Raw genomic sequence first — 27,574 nt, 5'->3', positions numbered from 1 at the left:
CGTGACCGGCTTGACGTGCGGTGAGCGCGAGACGATGCATGCTAAATCCAAGACGGGCAATTCCTTTGTCGCCTTGGTCGGACAACCTAAGGGCCATTGCGCAGTGCGAAGGCAGGTCAACTCCGTCTCCGAAACTTTGGGCTAATAATACACTATCAGCCTCCCCCTCCACCGCACCACCGTCCCTCTCCCTCCTCACCCTTGTACAGGCTTCCGCATTGCGCTTCGGATGAGAGGAAAATGAAACCGACGGTGGCCGAGACGATAGTGAGCGAGAGAATAGGGAGGGGCTAAAAACACAGGCAATGACTGAGGAAAAGAGGTTTGCCAGGGATGGCGTTGGGGGTGAAAGCCGATGCGTAGCGCGCTCGAATCACGCAGGGCATAAACAAAAACAGCGGCCCATTCCCGCGCATTAGGCCCGAGATCAGAGTCTTGGAAGTGTCAACTGTCACGGGCAACTTCCTCCGAGCGTCGTCTCACGGCCCGAAATTGCGCCTTTTCCCGCGGCGCAGATCGAAGCAATAGGGATTAGGATGATTTCGAAACTGACAGTTATCCGGCCATGCCAAACGCTGATTGAAAATTAATTCATGGTTTTAATTAAATATATGTATAACTACTTTATCCATTTCAAATATTTTCACAGTTTTCTACGGTATGTTTTTAGCATGGGTCATATACCAGCAAAATCTAACCTTGACCGGCAGTTAACCTTTAATTCAAGATCATAAGCAAAAACTTTCGTGAACCTTTATTCCCTAATTAGAGGATCAGGCTATGATATTTATATTTTTTGAAAGGTTATTTTGATCAAATAAAAATTTTCTAAATTCGAAAAACACAAAATAATGAATTTTATTGCCCTTGCCATTTTAAGAGAGCTCGTTGAATGTACTTGGATACATACTTAACCACCTGTCCTCTTCATAGGAAAGGTTGCTACCACAATTAATAACCTATTAAGATGCCCTAGTCACATCCAAGGTGTTTACAAATTCTGTGAGTGGAAATTACTCTTATATTAACAAATTTCCGCTCTCAATAATAATTTAAGTTAAGTCAAAAGATATTAATAAAATTAATATTGTTGAGTTGAACCTGGGAGCCAACGATACTGAGCGATTATCCAGCAACCATAGCTCCATATTATACCTAAAGTAACATTAAATCATTTATGTCATTAATGTACATTAAACGAAATTATTTCCCTTTACAACATTAATTAATTGTAAAATAAGTGACTGAATTACATTCGCTGAAACATATGGCACCAAAGTTTTACAAACATTTTGAAATGGCATTTAATTTTTCGTTGAATTACGATTATATTATATGTATTCAACAGAAATTGTTTTAAAATAACTCCTTTGTACAATCAAGGTATGTAGAGATTCCTTAGATGCTTTCGTACTCCTAATATAACTCATTTGCATTGTATAATAGATTAAGTGAACACTATTAATTTAATAAATAAGGTATGTATCGCCTCGTTTAATGTGAGGATACACTTTTTAAAGATATTTTGACTTGTTTAGCGCTAAATGTTAACGTCTTCCAAACAAGAAGGCACCTGAGACTAGTTTTTTTTTAATCTAAACAGTATTTGGACAGCAATCACGATCGTGGTACAACTCAAGTTAGATATTTTGCCATGCATACATTTTTGTACTCTTTGAGGCAACCGAAGGTAAATGACAAGGTATTTAGACACCAATGTAAAGAGGACTGGGGAATCGGTCAAAGGGAGTAGGTTTTTAGCGGGTTCGGGTATCGGGTAGGGGGAATAAGTTACCGTTCTTCCGTATTATTCGCGAAAAAGAAATTCTCAATTTCCGTTTCTGTGAAATTTATATCTCCAATTTTATATCTGCGGTTCCATCGGAATATTTAAGCTGATCACGACGAGTTGATATTGTTTCGGATATGAAAGAATACTCTCAAAAATATTTTCATTGATTTAAATTTACCAATGAATCTTCTTTTCCAGGCTAGCTCTTAAATGCATTCGCGACGTTTCATAACCATTCGAAATAAAATCAAACTACCTAATTCTGAACTTCCTGGTTGTAAAGAATCGCATTATTTTCCACTGGGTCAACACACTAAACGTGTACGATAAATGTGGTCAGAGGAGAGCAAGAAGGCACCTTGAACACCGTGGAAACAGTGGCATCACCGCAATCAGGTTGCAAGTCTATATAAGGCGCTCTCCCTGCAGAAGTTTGCGAACAGACTTCCGCTAAGCATCTTTACGGACTGAAAACAAGGATTTTTTTCCGTATTTTAATAAATCGGTGTTCCTTCAATCCATTTCCGTTTATTTCCTCTCCCTGTTGTTCCTCCGAGCCGTAGTGGCGTCATCACCAAAAGAACAAACGGATGCCAGAAGTGGGGAGAAGGGATGGGAAGTCTGCTCTCGGATTCTCGGAGTGGTTCACGGGTGTCTTACGCTCCCCTCGTCGACCACACCCGTCGGCCCTGCCATTCAACACCTCGGGGAAATTTACGACTTCGTCGTCACGATTTTCATCCACGTTCCCTGTCTCGGGAAGCCTTCCTCTCCAAGGCCTCCAAAGAGATTAATTCCAAACAAAGGACATTGACGTGATACACCTACCCTAGGCCGTTGTACAACCCATCAACGTTCCACGCAACCCTGTGCTTCCGGAATACTTTTTGCTCCCACAGCGTAAATGAATGTTATTGATTTAAAATATTTGTAATTTACCCTTTTTTTATTTTCCCATCGTGGTTTGACTGACTTATTTAATAGAAAACTAAATTGGAGATATCAAATTTGCCATGACTCCGGATATTCTCTAAATTTTCCAGTTCCTGCGGCAAAAAGTTCAGCTTCATATATAGATGAAAATTCCCTTGAGAACAACGCAGTGGCAAATAATTCTAATACTCTTGAAGCATAATATGACAATCGCTATTGCGATAATGTAGCCGTACTGTATAAAATTGAATTATGCTGTGTTATGCTTGATTATTCCGCAAAAATATTAAACATCCTACGCACTGATTTATAATATTTTAAAATTACCAATCAAGAAGCATTTTCTGCTACAATTCCATGTAAGATTAAAGAAAATTTGGTTTTAGGATTACTCATCCGAAATCTCAGGAATGAAAGATATTTCCTTGAATTTTCTTGACTTCCCAGATTATTTAACATTTACTAGTCTTGTATCGATCTTGGCTCTGCGTGAAAAGACCCATCTCCCAAAATCTTCATGAATCATACATGAGGCGAGTGTGCCAAAACAGAAAGCGCTCTTCGACATTCTTAGCTGTTGCGATCTAAAACTTGAGAGCCCCCATGCCCCCAGCAATACCCTTTCTGAGGTTCATCCTGGAACATAATATACAAATGCAAATTTTCCCAAGGATTCCATAAGGTTAAGAAAATATTCAAAATGCGAACTGCAGAAGCAAATTTTACAAATATGCGAAAGAAAGAAAATAATTCTGGTGGAAAATAGTAGGCGAAAGTATTCTCACTACTTGAGGCCATTTTTAAAACACTCATAGGCCAAAGGACAGTTTCATTCAACTCTTATCGAAATCATTTTAAAGAAAACTGAAACTAGGGTGGCACATAAACAAGTTAAGGCCATCAGCCATAAAGGTATTTAATTCTTTTCGTTGGAAAGTTAAAGATTTTTTACTTAAATTATACACATATCATGCTTGAAATAATAATTTTGAACAGTTAGTTGACTTTTAATTTTCTAAAAGATTAACCAATTTAGAACAATACTTCGGCACAGTTAAAATGGTCATCTTTAAATCCAGGGACACATAACTGTATGCTGACTTCCAACACATTTAAAAATGGACACATGATATTCTTTCCGCCCACCGAATAACTTTAAAAATTGTTTGATCCGCCGAGGGCACGGGACTTGTGTAAGGGGGCTTCGGCATAGTTACATGTCATCCCTCTGATCTAAAAACCTCCCACCTAATACCTTGAGGATTTTGACCAACCGTTTAGTTTCACCCCAAAATGCCAACTTGGAAGTTCTAGATTCTAGAACCAAGTTTCCCAAGTGTAAAAGCTATAGCAGTGGTAATAGTGAATGTGATTATAATCATTGTTTGATATAAGGTGTTGGTAGGGAACACATTGTCAAAGAAATGTCATGGTCTCAAGAAAAAGATATGGTTCATATCAGTTCTGAGAGATTGTAAAGATGAGTTCAATAAATGTATACTTGATTGACTGTTTAATACATGTGTATTTGTAGAATTGACTGAAAGGTCTCTTTCTCTCTCCCGCCCCAACAGCAGTCGCTCTGACTGTTCCGACGCGTCGCAAGCCGTCTCCTCCGCCCAAGGTGAGGCGATAGCGGAGAAGAGGAGCGGGGCACGCGGACGGGGACACCTAAGATGACACCGGTTGGAGTTAAAGTAGAGCCTTACTGCGGAGAAGGACTACGTGATTTCCAGGTGCTGGTCATCCCCAGAAAGTGTTCCGAGCACTAAACCAGAACATTTTATGGTTCCAATCAGAGAAAATCATGGGAATCAATGGAAAATTCAGGGCAGAGTGTTTTATATAACGAATTTAAAATGAGAAAAAGGTGACCTGTGTCTGTGAAATAATGAGAATTTGAGGTTCCATTTACGTGCAATGATGAAACACAGACGTTTCTTTAGTTTGGTTAGTCATTGAGTGTCCATGAAATACGAATCATCAATCAAACATATGTGAGAGGAGATTAAATCGCTTAAGAGGTCGGAGTAGACAGCTCATCTACCCAAAGAAATTCGCCAGACGAGAATATTAACTGTAACGAACGAAAGAGAATACTTGAAAGAACGCATAAATTCGACAAGGGAGAATAAAGTATGTACAAATAGGACAGCAGTGGATAAAAGATCATAAGGTAATCACCCTGGTGAAGGAATTCCGCTTTGGAAACGATATGACTATTCAATGAAGTTCTCGCTTCGTGTTATGAAATCTCGGTAAGAAATTTGAAAGCATATATGCCTGATTGAAAACTAAACTTTGGGTTGATTACTCTATTTTTCGGACTGATTTTACTCGTAATATTTTTTTCTAATTCTGTGCTTTAAAAATTGACAACTTTTAATGTTTAAAATTGAGGAATCTCTGACTCGTACAGGCTTTAGAACCAACTATTCAGCCTCATTCACGGTGTCAGAAATGGACAATGGGATATACAGTTATATATCCTATGACCTAATTTTGTTGGGATTCGATTTGTAATAGTATTATAGTGGGATTTTCAATGTGACAGATAATAGCCTGTCTGTGTTAATAATTTCGACGGCTAGTTAATCAACTGATCCTACAACAAGGCTAAATCTACGAAAATCTTTGGGTTCTATGATTTTGGAAGGTTTCACGAAGAATTTAGGTATCATTATGTTTTCATTACATTCTCAACATAAGTAGCGGTAGCTGGCTAGGCAAAATGCTGTAGGCCGTATAAAACTTCATTCTTAAAGAAATCCTGCATGAAGTTTTGACACCATATAGGACAGTGCCGAAAATGTTTCCTAAGTACATACATATCCTTGAATTTCATATCATATCGAGGTTCTCCATACTTCTATCAATGTTAATTTTTACGCAAATGCAAAATTCAGAATTTGGCTTGATGGGCATCTTAAGCATGAGACTCACGGAAAGGATACGTTACCGAATTCATAAAACATATTTTTTTCTAAATTAGATTTAATCAGTCGACACACAGAGATAACTAGGCAACCGGAGTTACAGTGCGACGAAATAAATGTGCCAAAAAGAAATGTCACAAAATAGAGTATGGACTCAATGGTAACAACAAAGATATAATCTCATATCATGTCTCAATTTTATAAAAACTAAACAAAGTGATTGGTTACGGGGGAGAAGGTAAATTCGTATAATATTAATTTAAGACATTTATCGTATCACACAATATATTCATATTACCATTATCGATTACTTGAGACCACTGGTAATATTTCAACATCAAAGAAGCATTTTAAGTTTATTTTGCCCATTCAAACTTTTTGGAACTGGTTCAAGATAAAATTACGAATCGACTTAGTGTTTCCACATTGGTTAAACATGAAAACTGTAGGTTTCGTTTCTGTGCTCCTGAAATAATACTGCTACAGCTGGCTGGAATCAGCGAGAAAGGTCGAGGGTAACAAAATTACGTGGAAAAATTAATTTTCTGTTGTAATTTCTATGATTAACGATGGCTTTGCCATGATTAAGACTGCCACGTCCAATGTCTGTGTCACTTGGGCCCATGCACCAAGCTCGGATATTTTTTTTCGACAGCTCACCGCTTTTCAACTATGATGAATTAAAATTGAGACGTCACACTGCTGTTGAATATTATAAATTCAATTTGAGAGCATAGCGCGAGCGGACAGACACTTTCTTTCATTCAACTGTGATGACATTAATCAAACTCAAAAACTCAATTCATTTTTGGTTTTTAATTTTTCAAGTGTCGAACCTCTCCTTTCCTGTCACCAACTCTTATAATGAAAGGCATGTCCTCCGGCTCTTCCAGAAGTGGTACAGGCCGATCCATGGACCTCTGGCACTCGTCATTTGTACCCTCGGCTGCGTGGCCAACGCCGTCAACGTGGCCGTTCTCTCGCGGCCCCCCATGCGGTCGCCCACCAACGCCATCCTGACGGCCCTCGCCGTCGCCGACCTCCTCGTCATGGCAGAGTGAGTCTACGGCAGCGGCGCCCTCGTCAGTGTGGCCACACACCCACCAAGCATCCTTTGATCCCTCTTCCGAAAGGCACACACTCGTCTGTGTGCGTGGTCCTCCCAACAAAATGTTTCGTCAATGCACAAAAATGTTGAGCAACCCACTCCACGGAGAAAGCAGGTCGCCCACTCACTACGTACAATCAGGCGGTGTCTTTAGTGTTTCTTTAAAACTAAATTTGAAATATTCTTCCCGAGTCGAGGAAGGGGATTCTAATTCCAAGGCCCGGAAACCGACCGTAATTTTATAGAGTAAAAACAATTATACTGAGCTCAATTTTCTTTTGAAATGTACTCTCAGATATGTGAGCATGATATTCGATGATCTGAATGGTTCCCAATTTTATGCGTAGACAGAATGAACAAAATACGAAATCCGTGACAGACACAGCGAAATGAATTACTTAATATTTAATCAATTAAATGAATGACATTACAATAAATTAAGCAATTTAAAATAATTCATTATGCTATGATTTTATCACGTACTAGGTCAGCTACTTTTAAGAACATATATAAATTGGTGAAAAACAAAAAAACAAGCACAAGTCTCCACCACTGCTCGCAACCCCTTATGTTCATGAATTATTATCGCGTCGTGAACCCCGAATATATTCAAACCTCCTCTTTCGTCCGGCAGGAACAGCAAAAACGACTTGCGGTCATCGATCGAATATTGTGATCACTTAAGTTAATGCCTATGCAATTTCACGTTCTCTCAGAACAAGGCTGCTGACTCACAAAACTTTTGGGAGCTTCCAAAAATCCTTCACTTGGCATCAAGTGAATCCTTAAGGACAGACATGCCAAGCGATTACTTGAAGTCCAAGCCCAGGTCGGAGCTCGAAGAAGCTTCAGACCTATTTTATCACTCACGAGGGTTTCGAACCCAATCTAAAGAGTATATTTCAGGAAAATGAATTCGTCTGACCAGGTTTTCCATGATTTAGGTATTCTTCTTCAATGACAAACATTCAATCATCAAGGTTGATGCGGGGCACATATACAATGGGTAACTATAAATCATTTTATCGGTTGATTTGGTATTTATCTCACGTTACAACAACCGCGGGGACACCCTCACCCGAGTACCTACATAACTCGCAATAACTAACACATTCGAGCGTGAGTATTCCTTCATGAAAAATAGAGGAAGTCATCTAGTCTACGACCCCACCGGTGATGTTCTCTCACAATTGGCAGTAAAGCTGTGGTTCTAGCGGACGGACAGTCATAAGTTCGCTGCGTAACAGAATAAAGATAACGATCAAAATTATCGCCCTACGAGAAATAAGCATGGACTCCGTGCCATAGGATTTAAAAATTTTTATTCCAACGTATACTCTCGGTCTCCAGCCACAAGAGACTATTGCTAATATTTTTGGCGGAAACGGCAGGTATATATGGCTGTACCACCAAGATAGGATTTTTCAGTTAGCCAACGCATATGTGCCATCCAATACGGATTTATTTACTCACATTTCGCACATAAATATTTTCCAAAAACCCATTTCCTTTCGTCTTTCCTAAAGAGTGAGTATTATTTTGAAAAAGGCATTCGGTTTTCACTTTCTACATTAAATTTCAATACCATGAGTGTAAACGTCATATGAAGTTCAAGTATTATCCAAAACATGCTGTGTTTCCTGAAAGGATTGATTTGCCTAACGATTAACTTGTTGCAACCCGCAACACATTAATCTTCTCTAACTGTCTAATATGTCACGTCTTATACTGCATGGTTATTGATCTCATATTTTAAGTGATTTGAGAATTTATTGTCGGTGAATTCAAACAAATGTTTCCAGTCAGAGGCACTCGGGAACTTCTACTCGGTAGCAAATGAGCTCTTAATGATGATTGAACGAATACGCTATACACATACACGGGGGTTATTCATGCAAGCACGAATGACCCCTACACTCCAACATTTGCTAAAGGTGAGCCTGAGTTTAAAAAATAATGTATAATATATTTCCCTGAATAATGTACGACTTCCTTTGGAGTCAGATCGAATCTCTCGAGTATATTATTACTATGCCTCAGTTAACACTGTCAACGTAACTGTCGCGGTACCTCCCGCAGTTCTTTGAATAAGTTATTACCTGTTATATGCCATCAAAATAATTTAAAGGACAACTGATATTTCCTTAATTAATGAATCGACTTATTTCTAATATGCACTAAGATATAACTAACCATTACTTGCTCGCCAAGTCAGATAAAATGAGCGGATGGTCAGATTCTACACGCACGCCATGGTCGAACCTCCCTTCCTGGAATACGGAAAACAATACCTAAAATGCTTCTCAGTACTAAGCTACAACATGTACATTTAGTGCAAAAATATCATTGCCTTGATCGTTCAATAATTCCAAGATCAGCCAAAAGTGGTAATATAATGAATGTTGGAAATATCCATAATCATACAACACCGTCTGTCTTTCAACAAAACAATTGATTAACTGCGTTTCCTCATTCTTCACAATTATCTTAGACTACATACGCCTACTATACTGGCTAAATATACGCGGGTTGTTCAATGATTCCTAAAAAAATTCAAGAGATTGTGCTCATGGTATCGGAAAAGGCTCTTTGCCGTAAGGTTCATCTCTCATTAGACTGCTCTTGAAGTTTCAGCTATATCATCACGTGGCTTCATTTTCGCAGTCGATTGAAGCAACAAACTTTTGCTTATTTAGAAAAATGGAAAAAATGAGTTTAGTGCGACGATGAAACACATCTATTTCAAAAGTTTAACACCCAAAGAGATCAAAACCGAGTTGAATGGACTCCATGGTACATCTACTCATGTGTTTGCCACTGTTTACAATTGGGTAAATGAGTTTAAACGTGGCCGTACATCCACAAATGATGAACATCGTTCGGGACGTCCAGTGGAAGTGACTTCCTCCGAAACGATTGATGAAATCCACTTTGATTTAGAGTAATCAACGAGTTTAAGTCCCCGAAATAGTTGAGGCCACAAGCATATCTCAAGGTTAAGTATTTTCATTTTGCCTGAAAAAATGGTGTGAAAAAAATGTTGGCAAGACGGGTGTCGCATTTACTCTCAGGGTAGAATAAACGCCACCGTGTGGCATATTCGGATGCTGGTTTGGCGCCTTTCCGTCGCAATTCTGATGAGTTTCTGCGTCGATACATAATTATGTACGAAACATGTATACACTACAACAATCCTTTTTTCTTATGGCCTCTTCATGACCCACGCTTTACTCTCCAGGTATTTTCTCTCAGATCTATCAAAGATGACATGAAAACACCAGATACATATAATAAAAATATGAATTTTCTTGGATTAGTTTATATTCTTTCAGATAATGACACCTTTGCGGATGTACTCTGCACATGCTCGCTAGTCTAAATTTCAAACCTTAGTTCGAAGTTCTGGCTGGGAAGACTGTGTGCTGGGAGTGAGATTATACACGTGATCAGTGCCAACATGAAAAGCGCAGCCCCTTCCGTGGTTCGTAAAATGCGTTATTACATCTGTGAAGCTACTGTCTTTAGACATCAATTTTAACTAGAATATTATATAATTAAACATATTCGACATGGGTTCTTGGATCAGAATCTCCGTAATTGATGCTTATCGTGAGACGGGAAAACATATTTTGAATGTGCGACTGAGATTCTATAGGTAAGATGAAAGCTTTTAGCATTAATGCCTGATTTACGTACAAAAGTACCTTTTGTCTAGAGACTCCATAAAATGTTCTGATTTTTCCATCAAAAATAGATCTGAACCAATACTAATTATTTTGGTCTTTGTTCAAGCATATAACTGATGTTAGTTATATTTTGTCTGAATTGACCACACATTTCATTTGATATATTTTTGTTATTCACATTACTCTCCCTTGTTAGAGATATAAAAGTTCCATTTTCAACATCAACAATAAGCAGCCTTTGCTAGAATATCCTAAGCCAGTCATGCATTCGTCTTAGAAAGCAGCCAAATAATTGGGGAGAACGTTCTTTCAGACAAAAAGTGAATAATAAATTACCTATATATTCAATCGAAGCAGAAAGCTAAATATCAACAATAAATCATACATTTTGCTCGTGACATTTTTATGGAGGCTCGCAAAAAATTATCTTGCAATTGCGCTCGGGCGTCGTCTGCATTCTGATGCTCTTTGAGGATGGAATTCCCTGAGTCAACGTGCCTGCTTTTCCCTCCCATGTCCCAAGGAGACGGGGATCAGTAGAATGGCATCATCTTTCGCCCTGGAAAACTACAAGTGTAGTATTAAGGTGACACAACTCAGGATTTTTCCCGTAGGTACATCCCATTTGCGGCATACACGATTCTCAGCACTGGGCAGCCACAACACCGGATCTATACCTTCCCTTGGGCCGCCTTCACCCTCTTCCATGCAAACTTCGGACAGGTGAGTCACCAGAAGCCACCCCGGCGTGGCCCTCATGCCCTTCTCGACAATGCTTCCGTTTCATTTGCCTGACTTGGCCTTTCGACTAAAATGTATGAGTCTTTTGGGCGACAGGAACACATATCAAGTGCATACATAATGATAGAATTATACTCATACTATTTATCTTCCTTTTCCTTGAGTCATTGAAATTTTACAATGCCCTCTGTCTTTCAGTTACTTTGAGAATGTTTATATTAAGTTCTATTTTAATATTTCAAGCCCTATTCATGTAAGTTCTTCAAAATAAAATATTATCTTCTATTTTTTTGTGCCTATGTACATAATTGGCTATTTCTTTGTTAGATGGTACAAATTTTAAAACAAATGTTCCTATTATGTATATTTTAATGCAGAGGGTACTTCACTAACAACGGGTTAGTATAATCTTGGTTTTCCTCTCAAACCTAGCCACGAGTGCAATTCTTTTTCGCTTAGGTCTAAGCTAATTCATTTTATTTTTAGTTCTTACTCTTTGCAGATGAGTATACGAGTATACTCATAATAAATTTGGTTATATACCCTGAATAAAGTTGGCTATTCTCCTCCGTCTATACACAAAACGATTTCTTCCTATCTGCACCCGAAAGGTCTTCCACACCGTCTCCATCTGGCTGACCGTCATGCTGGCCGTCTGGCGGTACGTGGCCGTGGGGCACCCGCTGCGGAACCGGGAGTGGTGCGGTCGGGCGAGGGCCCACCGCGCCATCGCCTTCGCCTACATCGCTTCACCAATCATCTGCGCCCCGCTCTACTTCGCCATGTCCATCCGTACGGGGCAGAGGCCCGCTGCCCCGCCCGCACCTAACGGTACTAACGTGACCCTCTACTTCGTGGGGCCATCGGAGCTAAGCCAGGCCCGGGACGACCTCCTCCAGAAGCTCAACTTCTGGCTCTATGCGGTGATCATCAAACTCCTACCCTGCGCCCTCCTAACACTTCTCAGCCTCGCCCTCGTGTCCGCCCTCGCAGGGACCGAGCGCAGGAGACGGCAGGTGATCAAGCGGGGACCCAACTCGACGGGTGGCGGCGGCGGCGGGGTCGGCCGGCGGCAGGGTGGAGGCATGGGGAGGAGGGCAGATCGGACCACGGCCATGCTCCTCGCCGTCCTCCTCCTCTTCCTCGTCTCCGAAGTTCCTCAGGTGGGCGACCCAATACTCCCCTCACCAGCGATTAGTGTAATCATCTGAGGGACGTGGTAGCACAGCGGGCATAATACAGGGCTACCCTATGGAGGATCCGGGTTCGATTCGCGGTGGCGCTCTTAAGATGTCCTCAGCTTCACCCAAGCTGTGTGATTTTATTTGGGTCCAGTTTCCTGGTAAAACATAGGCAGCACTAAGAAAGGAGCTGCCCTCGCCCCTACACTGGTTTGTGTTAATTCCACACACCTTGGTATTAGATGGGTTCTACCATCACCAATCAAATGGATCTTCAGGTTGATTACTGTGGTTGGGTACACCCGCCTACCACTAAGGGTTAAGTTAGTTCCAATTTGCGTCACTAGTATATTAATGCGCTTTCAATAAAACACCTTTCACTCTTTTAAAAATTGGATTAGACACAAGTTCGTCAGCATCCATTGCCATCCAACAGTCTTTCTGATTATGCAACACTTTTAAGACAATTGCATAGGATTTTAAATATAATTCTCTTTTTAGAACGAAGGAAAAGCGAAAAGGGGAAGGTCCGTGGCCACCTATCAGTGTTGAGTCTTCCTCACACCCTCTCATTCCCTCGTGATCGAGAGTAGAGTTATCACCACTGGGCAAAGGCTGACATGCAGCTATTCATGAAAATACCTTGTGCTATGAGGTGCTAGAAATGTTGTGCAAGCATTCAGGATCGATTTATTCAATTCCCAAGATCCATCCCAACCACAACATGCCATTCTTTTTCCTGACTGTGGTGTCAGAGAAAATTACTTGTACTGGAAAAATCACACAGCCTTGGGTGAAGATAGGAGCGTTTAGCATCACTAGCGATAGAAACTGACCCCTCTAGTAAGTAGCCCAGCTCTCTACCCCCTGGACTACTAAACCACCTTCTAAGACTGAAATTCATAGTTGGAGTTTGAATGAATTGAAATCATGGAAATCTCATAAAAATGGTACATGCTATGATGGAAAAGGATGTAAGGCAGTCAGCTGCATGAAAATCCTGTCATTAAACACATGATAGCTTTTCTCTCCATAAGTAGATGGAATACAGTTCCTAAGCATACATTAAGGCAGTCTTTGAAGAAACGCATTTAGAACAAGTATGAAAGTCAAATTTTCTTACAACGATAGAGAGAAAGAATTACAGTGGCAAAGTCCTGCACGCTATGATGTAAATAGATGCAATATGGTTGCATATGTACCACTTTATTGAATGCCAAAATCGTACTGCATTTTAAACTCTCAAAATTATTTCATCTCTTTTTAGAATGTCCACAACATGGGAATTTGGCATTTTACCACGTAAAAATGTGACTCACATTCATCAAACAATTCTTTACAGGTCAATTCAGTAAAGACATTTCATCATCAGCCTCGAATAAATTACATAAAATGACATCCCTCAATCAGACTTAAATAAAAATTATACCAGGTAGAGATGCTCTGCAGGTAAATGTATGCAAAAGCAAGGGTTACCCGGTTAAAAAAGCAGCCTTATTCAAGGCGTTAATGACAAAAAAAATAAGAAAGAGATAGTAATGGCAGTAATTTTTGATGCTGGCATATACATCAAATAACTCAATTCTTCTTCCGTGCATGGATTCAAATGAGTCTAACTTAACCTCCTAAAAACTACCATGATTAATGAAAAACTTTGCAACATCCACATAAAATTATATTTATATTCATGAAAACAGCTTTAACAACAAAAGATATAAGTTCAAGACAACTAAGAGCAGCCACAGCAGTAGGATAATTTTTTAAACCAAAAAGGACAAGATGAACATGAGGAGTGGAGAGTTGAAAGTGGGGACAGAATATGATCACCAATCCATTGTATACAACATTTGCATCCCTTGACAAATTCCAATAAGAGCAGGACAATTTCAGCGCCCGACTCCTTTCATTTCTACCCACACCAATTAATCTTAATCAATTTTACCTGATGGTCCCAAATGATGATTGTCTCAACTGATAAAAAATATAACATTAAATAACTAATAACAAATATATAATTATATACATGTATATAAATACATGCAAATTTTATAACACCATAACCACTCCCTAACTTTCATGATAAAATTCCTTTTGCCAAGAGAGATTTTCTTAGCATGAACTTCAACATTCAAAAAGATAGTGCCCTTAAAAATAGTTTTGCTTGCATTAATATAACTTATAACAAACGGCGAGAGGATTCTTTCCATAAATATAATTGACACCTGAACAAACGGTCACGTTTGAATTTGTCATTAACTACAGAATTAAATGCCTACCATCACTCTTTTTTCATTTTATATATAATTCTAAATATCCAAGTAAGACCATTTCAAAGATACTTCCACTGATTTAACTTTAAATTTGCTCTTAAAAAAAACAAATCTTGGAAAAATAGTAGGTTCTCATAAAAAGTAATAAATAGTACTACTCAGAATGAGTACCCAATATGGTTAAGGATTTTCTAAAGGAAAATTATCATTGAACATTCAGATTATATGAAAAAGTTACTTAAATTTTGTTTAAGCTATTAAAGTTTTATATTATTATTTGTGAAAAGATAAAGAGTTTAGGTGGTAAAATAATTTTTATGGTGATTATGTTTTCACATTTAGAAGAAAAGTATTTAAACAGGTTTGCCAAGTTAAGTGAAATTATTTAAAGTAAACAGGAAATATAGACTGATTCCAACATTTGACCTATACTACAGAAATTTCAGTACTAACTTTCGGTAAAGTTTCATATTCAGAAATGTAAATTTACCTCTCAAATGCTCCTGTGAGCTGTGGCTCCTAACCTGGAGATAATTGATTGAGTCTTGTGACCAACTTAGCATCCATATAAAACCCATATCCTCAAGGTCTTGATGCACATGTCTATCAGCAAACTTCACCAGGATATGAAATAAGTTGCTTGTAATAGTAATTCCTCAGAGACATTTAATAACTGAAATGTAAATTAAATTCTTATAATTATTTCTTAATTTGATTCAAAAGCTGATGAGAGAACAACTGGTTAAACATAGGGAAAGTCCAAGAAACCACAGGAGATGCTGTGACAGTAACTTTTAACGGAGTCATCTGCCAAGTGTGCCTTACAATTTAACAATATCAGAGAGCACAAATCATTCAAGTAAAAATCATTTCAATGTGTCCGAATCATCCCGGTCAAGGCAAATGATTTTTAAAATCTAAAATTGTTGCATAGTTTGGTAAACTTTAAGTTCAACAATTTAACTACTTTTTTCAGCCAAACACACAGTTTTGAATAAATTCACAATATCTTGAAGAATATCCACAAAGGTGATTTATATACATATCACAATAAGTAACCCACTCCAGGCTAGTCAGCAGCAGATTCAATTGCGGAAGCATTCCTAAGGTTGGATACAATTGAAGATTTTTTCCCACACACAAGTTATTCTCTCATTGGTCCTTGGCATTAGGCATAAAATAAAAATGAATTCATTACATAAAATTGATCAATGCCATTCTATATTCAGTCACCATTTTCATTTGTGGTTTCATTATGGCTACCATGATGATGCTTTCTGAACAGTTCTTGTGTCCTGGAGGTGTTTGATTTTAAATAAGCCCCTTATATTCCAACGATGATGTTGACTGAACTTAAAATTCTTGGGTATTTGAGTTTCAATATCAAGATAACAGGTGATAGATGGGGTAGAGGTGTTTTTATGCATTAGCATTGATTTTAGAATGAGGTTGGGAAAGTTTTACATTTCTTTGTTCCGTTATAATATCTATATTCCACGATGTGTTTTCCTTAATTGGCTGTGACAATTGAATTAAAACTTTATTTACTTTACGCTCATGGAGTGATTATATGCACAGTTACAACTGAACAGAGTGGTAGCTTAGTGGGTCTTAGTGCTTAATACCTTGAGGGTATCGGGTTCAAATCCAGGATGATTCTCAAGACAGCTTCAATCACAATCCAAGCCGAGGTATTTTGATGCAGTTACTAAGACATGGTGGGCCAAAGATGTCACAGGAAAAGAACTCCCTCCTTCTACCCACTTGGCACTGAAAATGAGTTTCACATGCCTAGTTTGGGGTATGCAGGATCCTAGCCTATAAAAACCAACATTTGGATTTGAACCTCTGATTACAATAACAATGAGAGAGTAAATAATTATGGGTACTATTCCATCAGCACCCATCTCAACACTGACAAAATTAGCAACAGTCTGGATATTATGCCTAAATCTCATAACAATCTCCACAACTTTCTTCATTCCAGGGCGTCTTAGGACTTCTTTCAGTTATAATTGGAAAACGGTTCTTTCAAGACTGCTACCACAGCCTGGGTGAAGCAATGGACTTATTGGCCCTCACGAATGGTGCTGTTAATTTTGTTGTTTACTGTACAATGAGCCGTCAATTCCGAGATACATTCTCATCATTATTTTGCCGATATATATCACACAAGGACAGTGCATCTGATGATGGCAATGGCAACATAAGCCCAATCACAAGGCCACCCATGGAAGCTCCATTGTGTGGGCAGTCGACGTGGGTCAGCAGAAGAGACAGTGGAGCAGCTGAAACTCAGGTGACTGCTGTTTAAGGTCAGGTAAGGTTTGGAATCCTTATCTGAAGCTAAAGGCAGAGTGAGTTAACAATTAAAGACTCCTAAACAACTGTTTTCTCCAGCGTTGGAATTCTGATGCTATATATACCATGCAAATTATTTTCATCGCCTATAAACATTCAAACTTCATCAGGAAGGGACCATTTAGCCACAAATTGATGCTCAACAGACTGAATTAGTCTCTTAAAGAGATTAAATATGCAAGGAGAATAAAAGAGCATTCAAACTTACTCATTGACATTTGGAACCAGTAAAGCATCATATTCATATAATTAATCATAAATGTAATTTTGGTGAACTGACCTATCTAAGTATAAAATTATTACACTTGGTAACCATAACAGTGTAATCATTTACTCACAAACTTATTCCTAAGACCTGAATTTGTATTTAGGTAACCGAGTGGCTAACAAATCATAAAATATTAATATACATGTTTTTTGCTAAACATTAACAAGTACCATTTGAGGTTACTACATTCTTGAATCACCATCAATTGTGGCATAGTCCAAAAGAGGGAATGCTGAGAGTAGGGGAAAGAGTTAAAGAACTAATTAAGGGCACAGATATCCAAAAGTAGTTTACATTGCTCTCTCGACAGAATCTGAGGGGGTTGGCCGCCAGCAAATTAGCTTGACTACTGTTCCATATTTTATTTTATATAGACATTAAAAATGTGCTAAAATGAGAGGATATAACAGAAAATCAAAAAACAAACCAATCTCAGTTTTAAACTCACTTGAATGGCTACTATTTATATGAATATTTTTCCAGATAAGATTAAAAACAAAAGATACAAGAGATGTTCAACAAAGAATGATCGTAAAAATTATACTCATATAATTTATTAAGAAAAATTTGTTTAAACTTAATGTGTAATGTACATGTGGCACAGGTGTCATTGATTTAACTCCAGTATTTCATCAGTGGCAGCCATTGCAAGTTGAAACATGTTCGGTTCACCTACAGCAACAATGGAAGAAACACATGTTTATGCAATGAAATCGTCCTTTCACCTGAAAAAATCACCAGTCAATGCCAACAGTAGGCTTATATAGTCTGCTCTTCCCTATTGCTAAAATATGGTTTTCAATGTTTCAAGATAGAAGACAATCAATTGCAAAGGAAGATGGATCCAGAGCACCAGTCAATGCTCTTCCAGAAGTAATTATGTATTAACATTGCTGTTGCCATTGTGAGAGTAGATAGTTGAAGAGTACCATTAGAATTATCAAAAATGTCATTGGTTGCCACCCTTCAGTTGGTAACAGACACCTTACACATGAGGCATGTCTGTGTGTGGGTTCTATGCAATAACAATTATTTTGCAAAAATCAATGTGAACTGTGTTCTTCATCCTCCCAGTAGTCCAGACCTGGCCAAATCTTAACTTTTTTTCCTATCCACCAAATTTAAGAAACACCTTTGTGGAAAGCTTTTCTCATCATCAAAAGTAGGGGTAGGTGAAGTGTTTCAACTTGCAATGGCTACCATTGATGAATGTATACTGGACTCAAATCCATTATTTGCATCACATATTCATTACACAATAAGCTAACAATTGAACATAACATTAATTTTTTGCATACTAAGTTATGCAAATAAAAATTTTATGACTACTTTTTATGAATAGCCCTCATAATTGTTTACTGGAATCCCTTTTCAACTGATGCTAAACAACAGCAAATTTTTTTTTACCACATCAGGACTCCAGGGTTTCAATGCATTTGCCATCTTTCTCAAGGTACTATCATTCATAGGTTCATACTATGACAGTATTACTGACTTAATATTTATTGTTCTGCAACCAAAAAGAAAATTAACAAGAATAAACAGCTAAGGAAAATCTGACGGAGGACCTCCCATTTTCTAGAATAAATGTTCATTTACATCACATGCAGTGACCACCTTTCTCCCAGACCCCCAATTGGTAGCTCCAATTGAATCATAATGCCTGCCATCATAACAGAATAAAAGCTGAAAAGACTTGAATAGAGTAACTTAATACCAATTTAGGTTGTTTCATAATAATAATAACTTATTTCCAAGTAGTAGTAAAAAAGAAATTTAGAAGAAATGTTACAAACGGTAGTACGTCATCTCATACTTAAATATTTATGAAATCAATCACTACATTACAATCTGAGAATTTTTTTGAGCAGTTACCTAATGCTTTATCATTATAAGTATTTAATCGTAACTTGGGTAAAAGGTTTATCGCCATTCTCTTACATTTAATTTTCAGCAATGAATGGCCATGATATTCATCGCAAAAGAATGAGCATTCACCACAGCATTGGTCATTTGGTGTATTAAAATTTCCATTGATCTCCGCAAATGAAGACAACCTGCTGAGAGAGACGAGAACCAAACTTCTCGCATCCACAGAGCCTGTAAACAAAATGCATCATTCTTGCGGTGAAGTGATGCCAGATTCTTCAAATGCAGCAACAGCATGGGTATTGCTGAATGACTGAAATATTGCTCATGGTGAACAGGCATGCTGGATTTCAAATTAGATCTCGCAGGACAAAAATGAGAGTAGTGGGGTTTTGGATTGTCAGTGGCTTGGATATTGTTTTCCCTTAGAAACAGCCCAGGCTCAAGTCCCAATAGTGACGAATATTTTTTATTAATACTTCAATCTCTAATTGGGTGATGTGATTTAATACGTAGCTTGAATACGACAAGTTGTACCTCTATCACACTCGGAGTAGACAAAATTATGTATTACGTCTTTTGTGAACCTTTTTCCACTGGTTCTTTCTATGAGTTCATATTATTTCCATATTTTTGCATGATACATAAATATTTTTTGGAGAGGAACCATGGTTACCAGGTTAATCCAAAAGTAAACTGCACAGTTGAAATCAGTTCATGATTAACCTGCAGGACAAATCCTTCAAATGCAGGATAACCCTGTGCATCCCTGATTCATCAGGCATCCTGATGTTTAAGTAGTTATGTGAGTAATATGTGTATGTTGATAAAATATTTTGTATATGAGGCACATAATTAAAGTTTGATACTGAAGTGAGCGCTTTACAAAAATACTTCTCAGAGGTCCCAATGCCTTTTGCAAATGCATTGTTTTTTCCAACTTAAATTTAAGCATTTAAGTGGCCGAAACCAATCTAAAGCCCAAAACATCAAGTCTGTAAAAATTATCGCACATTTGCATCACCCTGGATGTATGACAGAATTATCAGAAGTATATTCTTTACATGGAGCATTAAATTAGTATTAGAGAATATCAGTAAAAAATGAATGTGGGAATGAATATCAATGGTTTTCCATGCTGATAGGACAACTATTGGGGGTAATAACAATTATAAGATAACTGCTCTTGGTCAGAATCTTGAGAAATGATAAAATACTAAATGACAGTATAAAATATATTTCCTGAGCATACACTGCAGACAAAGCCATGAAATGATAGTACCTTGGAGTATTACAACCTTGGCTCCAACTGTGGGTAGATGTTCATTAAACAATAACATTTATCAACAGGAATTAGCAAGATGTGCTGAAGAACAATAGAAAATGGCTTGATTACAGATAGTATAAGTAAATTAAATTCCTATTTCCAATCACGAAATTTTAAATTTCCTTTCACCACCGGAAGAATAGCATTTGGGATAAGTGAAAAATACTTGTGTGGAACAAACTACATTGGAAATTAAGGGAAAACTATCATGGGCTTTACTTGTGTGGTGTCTACACCATAAAAGTAATTCACATAGAAGCCATGGATTCCACCAAATAAATTTTATAATTCCATCCATTTGATTATCATATAAAATGGTCTTCCATCCTTTTAAGCATAAATACTAGGAGTTAATATTTACAGTCTATTACCTTGACTAAAATACGGGATAACCCAGGGGCCTGGCCAACTAGCTGGAAATTAGAAGGTTCTTAGTTAAACTATTCGTCACATTAAACACGCATAAATTTAAATAAAATATTGCAAGGATGATTTAAATACTTTGGCAAGTGTTCCAGATAGAACATAGAAATTTCCATTCAAACAAATTCAGCATTTGCAGTCCTTCCAACTGTACAAGTATCTTCTAGGGGTAATAAGAACTTAAATAGTGAAACAAACTATGATAGAAAGGAAAACACAATCCTACTCTAAAAATAGTGGATATTCCCCCACTCAAAGCTTTGGCCTTTCTCACATGGTTGATAGACAGGGGAAGCACACATCAGCACATTACACTTCTGAGTAGTTTCCTTGATTTTCAATGTGTGTGTGGCCATCATTAGAAAACCTTACTCAGTGTGCACATTCCACAGACTCTTTTCATCACTCTTCCACTCTTGATAAACTCACATCCTCTACAGTTGGAACAGTATTATGCTTTCACAGATCATCACTCTCAAGGCAATAAGATTACAGGTATTGGAACAGATAATCAAGGGAGAATTGGACTACATTTCATTGTTCAGATAAATAGATAGGCCCTTATAAAAATTTTCCATGGTAAATCAACAATTAATTATCTTATCATAACCTACTCAGTGTCTCACTGGCATTTGTAAATTTCTTTTTTCAAAAGAGGAATTGATCACATATGTGTGCATACCAAGAAAATATTATAATTCATATAATCTAAGAAGAAATTTTACGTGGGAAATTACTGGCACATTTCTTGCAAAAATTGGCAACATTATAATACAAATTTTAACAATTTTGACCTCCAACCATAAATAATCATTAATTTTTGTGCCCCTTGGACATTGAAAATGGTAGAAAACTAATGGAACTCCAAACCAAAGAAAGACAAAGATTTTACTGGATTCAAAAACAGACATTATTCCCTAATGAAACTTGAAAAAGTGATTACATTTAAGGTAACTCTTGATTTGAAGAAACACAACGTGATTAGTTCAGATGAACATGCATAAGAAATAAATTACTCAAAAGGAGACCCTTAAAGGCATTTGACCAAAACTCGAGACTTCTGGGATGACTGAAGTTACTGCAATATGGACAAATTTCAAAGACAAACCTGAATAAATACACTTCCATGTACACATCCACTCTCCATGAATCACTATTCATGGAGACAATCAGAAGCTCACACATCTTGGCAAAGAAAATAGTACTTAAAGATCATAAACCTCATTCATATTTACCACTGACATTGATGCAGCTGTAAATAGGAATAGCTTATTCCTAAATACTGGTAATACATTTTCAGAAATCTCATTAGCAGCAGCTTGGAATTACACAGAACACACAATGCCAATAAATTGCATCAGCTCGGGATAAAATAGATTGTTGCAGCGAGAGGACCTGCAATATGAGCCCTAGACACTTGGACATATGCCAACCCACACTTTACCTGCTGCCTGCATACTTGTACAAACATGGTTCAAGAGCAACACAGTAGAGGTGTGGAGGTTGCCCATCCAACTTCTCACTGGGCCTAACACTGGTGATCTAACATGAACTAGTGTTCCAACATGGCTAGACCACAGCTTTACCACCAAACTGGGACTATTGACAGAAACCAATCAAATTAATAATCTTCATAGCTTCATGAATTGATCAATGACTCCCTGTTAAGTTTAAGATTCCTATTGGGGATGTTGCAATTGGAGGTTTGGGTCCCCACGGATTTATACTACACTGATATATTGAGGGGACATATGCCTTCCAACGTGGTCATCATTACTAGGGTATATGTATATATTTTTCCAAATTAACCAAAATGAGACATCCCAGAAGGCCCAGGTCACTCATTGCCCCTATTTCCATTTAGCTGATGGAATGCAATAATGATCATAATTACAAAGTAATTTACTAACTTTTCATGAGATGTCAATAACACCTAAAATTTTAATTATGCTGGAAAGGTTAAAAAGAAACACTAACAACTGTAAATTACGAATCTAAATAATTTATCTGTGCAGCAATTGCTTTGGTAACCAACTAATTATGCTTGTATTCACATATTTTCACAATGTTTTTGTGTGTCCATTATTGCTTTCACCACAATCCAGAGGTGCCAAAAAACCTATTCAAGACTTCAATCTTCTCCTACAAAAAAATGTTCAAACTACCTCCCAACTTATGCCACATCATGCTGTTATTTCAATCGGCTCGGCACTTATATCAGTTCTTAAAATTATAATAAAACATTAAGCAACCAATTATTAGCATTTAAGCAGGTTTGGTTTAAGGTATTTCCTATTCATTAGCATTTTTGAATAGGACTGTAAACTGCTGCTTACATAGCTTATTAAGAACTTGGAACTTGCACTAATGGAAAACATGTACTGAATGGAACAATAGAGTTACAGAGATTATTTGGAATTTGTGAATATGGGCCCAAATAGATGCGGAGTTGTAATTTTCAATATGTTCACGGAAGAGGAATATATGATATGAGGAGAGCAATTCACATTTGTGGACTTCTCCTTGGTGAAACTGCTTTTGGTCCTACATGAGCCTTTTATAGAGACTAAGTAGACTATCTCTTCAAAATCCATGAATAATCAGTACTTCTGGTCCAGCTAGATTCACTCATAGTCAGTCAGATTCATTAACTAAATTGAAATATGACCAGTTTACCTTAGTTTCTGCAGTGAGTTCCTGCAAATATTGTTGATAAATGTCCATAATAAGTTCATGCAAGCATGAATGGCACCAAAATAACTGTGTCACAGTCTATTTCAGTATCATTCATGAATCTAAATCAATGCCACAAACTCAAAACGATAGGTTGAGGTGGCATCCTGTATTACCTTAATGGATTTGTACTAATGAAAAACAGACCTTGTTACAATAAAATGCTATGGATCAGGCTGCATAAGAAAATTGTCAAAGAATGCAATAAGAGTTGGCTTCTCAAGATCAAATCCCTAATTCAAATCATAATCACAACTTTGAGCAGAGAGTTATGTTCCTGATTTCTGATAAGTTGGGACATCTGATAAAATAATTAACTTCACTATTCATAATTGGCTCATAAAAAAAGATAATGATAAGCAATATCTACAGCAAATGAAGCAATCCAAGATAAATTCATGGGTTGTGCAAAATTATTAACTGAATCATTCAATCCACAAAGCAAAGCCAGTTTCACTAATCTGACATCTCTGAATATGAGTTGCTACCCCTTCTGCAACTCTTTAAAATATTAAAATGTTTGAAATGGATATTTAATCATGCCCTGTATAATAATTTACCAAAATATAGACAAAAAATGCAATGATATCTTAAAAATCCACAACTATCCTCATAAGTAGAGAATAATCTGAGAATAGGTGAGTCTCTTAAAAGCATCTGACCAGCTAATGCTCACACCGGGCCTGTATGACCCAAGCTGAAATATCTTTCCCAAATCATGGCACCACCAATCACAAACCTAGTAATTTGAAATTTATTAATTTTGGTCACTTGTTTCTTATTAATGGAGCATTTGACATGGGCCTCAATGCATAAGGAGTGGGAATACCCGCATTTATTCGTGATGCTGAGAGTTTCATTTTGGTCTCACAGACCTGGTGTCACCAATGAAGGAACCATATTGAAATTCAAAAGGCTATCCTTTGGTTATTTTTTATAGCATCCTAAACCCCGCAGAAATAAAAATGCATGTGTTGCCCTCAAAACAAATAAGCTGAGAAAAGCAGTAATGGAAAGCACATGACATGTCAAACACTCAACAGAAGTTGCTTGTTCAGGAAACACAGTGCGCCTGTTAAAAAAAACAGCTGCTCCCAGTTAGCTTCATCTATTGTGGAAGAATGCTTGAAGATCTCTCCAAGATGTGAAGAGAAGTCAACTAATGGTAAAACATATGTTTCTGCTTTAATGACATAAAAATGTCAATGTCAAATATGACGCCGAATGTTGAAATCAATTTGCACTTCCCAAGGAACAAAACTGTAACTGGAAAAATTAATCTTTTGGTCATGAAATATCTCGTATTATGCTAAAGTTTATTAGTTTGAACACAAGGTTAATATCATGACCAAATACTTTCAAATCCCTTAAAATCACGGAGATATGAAATCCAATCAAAATCTCATTTTGCTAATTTACCACTACCATTCAAACTTTACTTTTGTCTTCCAGAAAAGTCATGAGAAATTATATACAAAGTTTTCCCTTGGGAGATGTAATTTATCCCTGATTAGAGATACTTAATTGTGCCTTAAACAAATCCATATCATATTGCTCATGAACAAGAACCTTATTATTGTATCCAACTTGTTTATATCAACCTATTTCATCAAAAATGTCATTGTTCTTTGTATAAATCCCAACTCCAATCAATTATTTATCTGTTGAACTTGGATTTTCACAAAAAATGTGTTTACTCCAATCATATTTTTTTATGAATAGAAATTAAATCGCATCAATAAATAATTTTAAAATGTAAGCAAGTTCTGTAAACAAACATTTCATGATTTTTTAGCCCGAGCATGTTTGTAAGACTTTTGAACAACAGCCCTACACGCAGGTACCAGAGGGAAATAATTCAAGGAGACCATATACTATTCTATAGTTTTCTTACATTCAAAGTTCCAATACGTTCATTCCAACACAGAATAAGTATTTAACTAATGGCAGTAATAAAACATAAAGCACACCCTAATATCGCAGAATATACACAAAAACATTTTATGTATTATGATTGTCGGTTGTCTACCCATTAGATATATGCTTTGGAGAATCCCTTTAAACTATCAATCAATGCCATTGACTTCTAAAGCACTTTTGCATAACTGAAATACCTTTTTCCTGCACCATACCCTTCTCCTGCTCCTCATACGTCCAATCTACCTGTGCCATCCATTTTACCTATTCCTTCCCTCTCTTTGACCTGACTCACAAACTTTAACATAAAATTATTTCTTAGAATCTCTTCCATTCATTTCTGCTCTTTATTTAATTAGCACTTCCTCCCCTACCTCACCTCTTTCTCATCAATTTTTTCAACCATTTGTTTTCTTCAGCCTATCTGCATAGATAATTTGAATCTCCAATCTCATGTGTAAAGAACACAAATGATGGCAGAAGGAGTCTTAAGTACCATTGAACCTTAATTAATCTGAACCGGTTATCCTAATGTAACATCAAAACTTTCAGCTTTTTTATAGGCATTTACAGGTAATTTCGATCTTTGGCAGCATTTTCTGGAATACCAGTTAAAACATTCATTAACATGTGAGCAGTGAGATGAAGGCACACATTTCTCTCTTGACCTGGCAAATTACCCTGTTTGAAAGTCAACAGGATACTAAAGCACAAACAGAAACTGCTAAATTATTAGAATGTTCACATTGGACAGATAATGATAGTAATATTGTATCACTCCAAATAAATTTGCTTTAGATATTAAGTTTTTCCATTGATCAAATGAATTTACCATATTTGATAAACAGCCAATCAAGAGCATTTTCTCATTATGGCTCCATATATCTACAGTCAACATGCTTCATATCCTTCCCAAGGGTCACTACCACTAATTTGTAACCCTTAACATATCTCCCAACCAACCTGCTGTTATCATCCACAGTGAACCCCTCTGAAAACAACAATGACTTGTAATGCTATCAGTGCCACTTTTCTAAATGCAATTCATCTTCCGATTCATATAACATTTGATAAGGAACAGAGTTATTGCTTGAAAGATATATCTTTCTCCTCAGGGAAAATGCTTGGTGATGGCTTGTATTTAATGATGTAAACCAAAAAATCAAAGCATAGTTACCAGTTAATTCAACAACTTACCATAGATATAGGAACTGGCATGCCTTTATTTTGTCCATTTATCTATGTGGGTTGTCATCTCTATTTTCACTCTTACATTTTCAACTCAAATATTGAAGTTGAATATAATTTCAACTTTTCCCTGTTATTTGATCAATAATATTTTTCAAAGTAGAAAAACTTATTAGCACCCGGGATTATAAAGTGGCATGACCATAGATAAGAAAATAAATAACCCGAAAAGGTATACTGTGGTGTTCCTATTCCAATGCATCAATATACGACTATAGAGTTACAAATCTGGCATCATGATTCATATTTTCAGATTTAGTAGGCTTTAGGCAATTACAAAATAGCTCTTCCAACTTTTAATCAGGCCCCTAAGTCCTACAACATGGGATAACTAAACTTTATGTATTGTCATTGCAGAGTAGAATAATTTGTAAAAATAATGGCAAGGAAACTTGTGGTCATCAGGAACCAATTTGCTGATATGGAATAGTGAGGTTTTTTTTTAAATTGAACTCACACCTACTATTTCCAGAGCTTTCAATTTTTGTAATCCACACTTTCCTTGAGGGATAAATTTTGAGGAATGAAACAAAATATTCTTAGGAGTCAACATCAAATAGCACGTGATGCACACAAAATGAAATTATATTTTTGCAGAGCTTTAAATGACCTCCCCACCATCATGAATAGTTATCTGTCTTGAGATGGCTTTGATGTCACTTTCTCCACGTCCCCTTTCACTCCAACTAAAACCTTCTTTATTTTTTCACTTTTACACCGGCTACTTCCTGCTACAAATATCAAAATATGACTATCTTCCTTTACATATCTTCATAATTAT

The 27,574-nt window shown here is 37.1% G+C and overlaps 1 protein-coding gene across 1 annotated transcript in view; it reads left to right on the top strand.

Annotated features, from left to right (window-relative positions):
- Window positions 1-17,237, top strand: part of LOC139690055 (G-protein coupled receptor dmsr-1-like) — a 46,587-nt gene extending 29,350 nt beyond the window's left edge. Inside the window, exons 3-7 of the mRNA XM_071587664.1 lie at window positions 4,260-4,349; window positions 6,490-6,718; window positions 11,070-11,178; window positions 11,808-12,359; window positions 16,635-17,237. Of these exons, the coding sequence (XP_071443765.1) occupies window positions 4,260-4,349; window positions 6,490-6,718; window positions 11,070-11,178; window positions 11,808-12,359; window positions 16,635-16,961 (1,307 nt within the window). The 3' untranslated portion in view covers window positions 16,962-17,237. The remainder of the gene's footprint in view (window positions 1-4,259; window positions 4,350-6,489; window positions 6,719-11,069; window positions 11,179-11,807; window positions 12,360-16,634) is intronic.
- The last annotated feature ends 10,337 nt before the right edge of the window (window positions 17,238-27,574 follow it).

Source organism: Hetaerina americana, unplaced genomic scaffold (assembly GCF_022747635.1).
Source record: "Hetaerina americana unplaced genomic scaffold, ioHetAmer1.1.p SCAF_1, whole genome shotgun sequence".
NCBI classification, from domain to species: Eukaryota; Metazoa; Arthropoda; class Insecta; order Odonata; family Calopterygidae; genus Hetaerina; species Hetaerina americana.
The sequence above is the reverse complement of the archived record's forward strand: the minus strand, read 5'-3'. Positions and strand labels throughout refer to the sequence as shown.